Raw genomic sequence first — 4,789 nt, forward strand, 5'->3', positions numbered from 1 at the left:
ATCCTCTAAATACATGTCGATAAAGTATAAGCACTAACCTTAATATAACATGAAAATGTAGAAACTAAAGCCCAGAGTTTTTCTATGTAAGCTCTCTATATGGAAGCATCCTCAAAAGTAAAGAGGCTGGGCATACGAAAACACACGACAGGACCAATCTGGGAGAAGAGCCGCTAGATGTGCATGTAGCGCTGCCCAATGGCGAGGAATGGAGGTTGTTTTGAATCGGCGAGACTGCCTAGCCAATCAGGCCGGTCTCGTGTTGAGCTAGCGCGAGGCTGAGTGCATGGGGTTTAAAGAGGAGAGAGAAGGGAAGACAGTGGCGAGATTTCAATCAACTCAACAACACAGGTACGGAAAACTGTCTAATTTTTAACACAACTTATTTCTTTCATATTTAGCTAAAATATTTCATTTTATGCACATTTATAGATTTATAAAAATAAAATGCGAAACTAACATTTATTTCTCCAAAGCAGAAGAAATGTGATTTAAAAAAATATAAATTCGTTCATATGTGAAGGTCAAGAATGAGTTGTGTATATTTGCAGTTTGTTTGTCAATCTTTGTCTGTCTAATTTCTAATAAATCACAGAAATGTGTGGAAATAAATTAAAAATGTTTTTAATAGAGGTCAAACCTAATTTATCAGATTTACTGTTAACAGCACTGATGGTGTTTTCTTTTCTTTTAACAGTAAGCTTAAAAGTTATTAAACTGATTTTTTCTCGGACTGTTTTCTTCACGCGCATCGCTGCTGAATATGGCTCGCTCTGTCCTGTCTATGAACCACCCTGCCTTCTTCTATACAGACCGATTTCGATGACATCTCCACGTAATGTTATATTTTGTCCGCGAGATCCTTCGCTTATGCAATGATTCTTTACTCTCTATCTTATGATGTGAAATATGAAATTTATGCGTGCTGGAAACACTTTTTTGCATTTTTCCCTTTCCAACTTAAACAAACGCGCTTGCCGTGTATTAAAATGGCTGGCGATTGAGACCATTGACGAGCAGCTATTCCTTCACGAAGCAAGGACGGGATAATTTTTTAGACAGAAAACGTATATTTTAGGTTTAAACTGCCCATTCCTTTCGCTTTCGCTCTCAAATGGCTATCTCTAACTCTCTGTATTGAAATAAAGACAGTATATTGTGATTTATCATCTTTTCCAGCTTGACAGTTGCGCTGGATATAATCGCATAGGCAATGGCTGGCTGTGGTCTTTGTTAAGGCAGCACTGCGCCAAGCGACAGCTAGGGCTCAACTTAGAAAAACAGTTAAATACAATAAAATACGATCTGACAGCCTTTTACAGCAATTTGAAACTAAAAGTACAACATCTGTTTTAGTTGATGAATATGTTTTTCTCTTAATTAAAGCCATTGAATCGCTAGAATCGTCTTTTAAACCCGAGGGGGTGTGTATTGCTTTGTTGCACGGTGAACCCATCTGTTTGCTCGCTCCGCAAAGAAGCCATTTTAATGAATGAAGAACAGCAGCGCAAGGCAGGGCTTATACCAGTTACTATATATACCGCTCTATATGCTTGTACACAGGCAGAACGCTGGAATGCATAGTTTTAAACCAAGAATAGTACTCGAGTTCAAAATAAAATATTAATAAGGTATGCAAGATTTACCAAAATAAAGAACACTTTCTGTCATGAGGATGCATTCACGTGAAGGATGTTGAATAATTTTAGCTGATGGTCTTTCTGTTTTTAGTAGCCACTTTTATAGGCTACCACCACATCACATGTGCTTATATATAACATTAGACTGTGGAAGAAGGTAATTCATGTCTGTGCATTAGACTAGAGTAGTCCAAACTTTTGCTTGTAATAAAAACAATCAATAAAATGTGTGTTGCTAATTATTATTGCAATATAACCACAAAAGAATATGGTGCAGGCACATTATATTTCCCAAAAACGGGCAGTGAACACCAATCAGTCTCATTAATAATCAGTTCACATCCCCCACGAAAGAAGGACGGGTCTGGAATTCCCTTTGTGTATCATCTTAGTTTAATAAGCCCTGCACCCCACTGGGTTTAGAAATGTTGTACCATCTAAAATACAAAAGCACAATGAGTGGGATTGGGTCGTGTTGTGTTTTGACTAGTTTTTAATAGCCACACCTGGCAGAAAAGGTAATATTCTTCTTTTCTGTTGAGTTAATACTCTTTATTCCTATTATTTTAGATTAAAATATACAGCAGAAGAGAAGACTTCAGTGGAATTAAGCCCCTCTCCTTTAACGAAAATGGCAAAAGGGGACCCCAGGAAGCCCAAGGGCAAGATGTCTTCTTATGCCTACTTCGTCCAGACATGCCGAGAGGAGCACAAGAAGAAAAGCCCTGAGATTCCAGTCAGCTTTTCAGAATTCTCCAAAAGATGCTCTGGAAGATGGAAGGTTAGATTTGCAATGATATTTTCTAATATTATTTTCTAATATTACCAAAGCAGAGGTAAATTTATCTTGATTTGTTGCGTAGGCAATGTCCGATAAAGAGAAATCCAGATTCGACGACATGGCCAAACAGGATAAGGTGCGTTATGATCAAGAGATGATGCACTACATGCCTGGAGGAAAGAGAGGCAAAAAGAAGGATCCCAATGCACCCAAGAGACCACCGTGAGTAGACATCCCACACACTGAATTACCTCAACATTTCGAAAATTGTCTATATGTAGTTATTATGAAGGGTATTTTGTTGATTTGATGCTGTAAATGGCTATCATTGCTATCCTGTCAAATTCTTATATTCTGGTGTTTAATTATTAAGTAGGGGTTTAAAAGGATAGATTGCTGGTGATTAAATTATTATTTTTAAATTAAAATGTAACAAATGAATTGAAAAATAAATATTATTTTAATAAATCAGTGTTATCACTGCTCATGAATCATTATCTTTCAATTTTTGATGACTAATTTTATGGTGCCCCCTTTTATGATCATCAGCTCTGGGTTTTTCTTATTCTGCTCGGATCATCGTCCACAAATCAAGGCTCAGTATCCCAGCCTGGGTATTGGAGATGTGGCCAAAAAACTAGGCGAACAGTGGAACAGCCTCACAGATTCCAACAAACAACCCTACCTGATAAAGGCCAACAAGCTGAAGGACAAGTATCAAAAGGCATGTCTCGATCTAGTTGCTTCAATAGTTTTTCATCATGCAACATATCCCAATTCCAGTGTTTTACAATATAACAATATTTACTTTTTGTGCAGGATGTTGCGGACTACAAGACAAAGGGCAAGGTTGGAGCTGTGTCCATGCCCATGCCCATGGCCATGGGAATGATGGGGAATTGTATGGCTCCAAAACCAATGGCGAAGAGCAATATGGATGATGAAGACGATGATGAGGAGGAAGACGAGGAAGAGGATGATGATGAATATGATGATGATGAATAGACTGTCATTTTCGTGTGTTTGATCAATTATGACTATAATAACTATTTCTCCCCCATTGAAGTACAGTAGATACGGAATACACTGGTGGTCTTTCATAGCCAGATGTTGTTTTAATAGAGGTGGACTTTTTTTGTACTGTTGGCGAGAGACTAAGGGGTATGTACATGACACCGTTTTCAACTAAAAACGGAAAACTTTTTATGCGTTTTGCCCATTCATCTACACTACAACGCCGTTTTTAAACTTTTGAAAACGATACGTTATTGCCTCCATGTAAACTACAAAATCACGAATTTGTGAAAACGTTGACACCATGCGCATGCGTATTACGTGTTCAGTCTATAGGTGCGTGCGTAGTGTTTCTTTACAAAGTGACATCGCCAACTACTGGCCTGGCATGTATAATACAGTGTTTTTGGTCGTTTTAGCAGATCCATGTGAACGGGGATGTGTTTTTCGCCTGTCCGCAAAAAAAACACAAAGGAAAAACTTTTCCGTGTTTAGTACTTCGTTGTCGTGTAAACGTACCCTAACTACCGCAGTTTCTTACCTCCAGCTTTGTGTGTGTGTGTGAGTGCATGTGCACATGTGAAGCTCTCACTTCATCATGGTAGCCCAGTGTCTTCTTAGCCTATGTTTTATCCTTTTATCAATTGTATAACAAAAGGCCTTTAAACAAGTAATACCATTTCTGTATATGTAAATCCCTGTCCTATATTTTTCTTTTCGTTTAAGAGGTTCCTGAGTGTGTAGCTCTGTATATGGTTGACACTGAGTAGATATTGTTTATGATTGTAATATGTTGCATGTGGAAACGTGTCACAGTTTTGTATACTGTGCACCGATATCAGACATTTCATGCTGAACCCGTTCAAGCTTCCTCTTCCTTGTCCAGTTTAGGAAAAAAATCAGTGCAAAAGAGCATTTGCCACCAGCACGTCAGTTAGTCCTGTTGCAGGGGTGTGTGCTATATGTTGTTTACTATACTATATGATATTAGCACATACAAGATCAATATAGGAAAGATATTTATATTATCTTTCCTATATATTATTGTGTGATCTAGGAATGTACCAATATAGAAATACTGAATTGTGTAAAATGTGGTCAAAATGTTACAATATGAAGCAGACGAGAACTATTAGCACTATTGAAATATGGCATAAAAAGTATAATGTTAGCATTGGGGGGAAACAATTATAATATTGTCCAAAATGGTCACAATATGGTGCATTCCTAGTTTGATCCTTATTTTTGTTGAATATAAAGTAAGAAACAATGCTGATGATAAATCTGTACTTATCTGTATCTATGATTTTCATTTTATATGTTTGAGGTTTGCAATTAAATTGAAACATTTGTA

At 37.3% G+C, this 4,789-nt stretch overlaps 1 protein-coding gene across 1 annotated transcript; it reads left to right on the forward strand.

The window, feature by feature from the left end:
- The first annotated feature begins 258 nt into the window (after positions 1-258).
- On the forward strand, positions 259-4,789 carry hmgb3a (high mobility group box 3a). Its single transcript, XM_084110438.1, has 5 exons — positions 259-351; positions 2,211-2,421; positions 2,504-2,643; positions 2,971-3,145; positions 3,241-4,789. Exons 1-5 carry the CDS (start codon positions 287-289, stop codon positions 3,424-3,426), a joined length of 777 nt encoding a protein of 258 aa, XP_083966564.1. The 5' UTR covers positions 259-286; the 3' UTR covers positions 3,427-4,789.

Source organism: Abramis brama, assembly GCF_963993115.1.
Source record: "Abramis brama genome assembly, chromosome: 3".
Lineage (NCBI taxonomy): Eukaryota > Metazoa > Chordata > Actinopteri > Cypriniformes > Leuciscidae > Abramis > Abramis brama.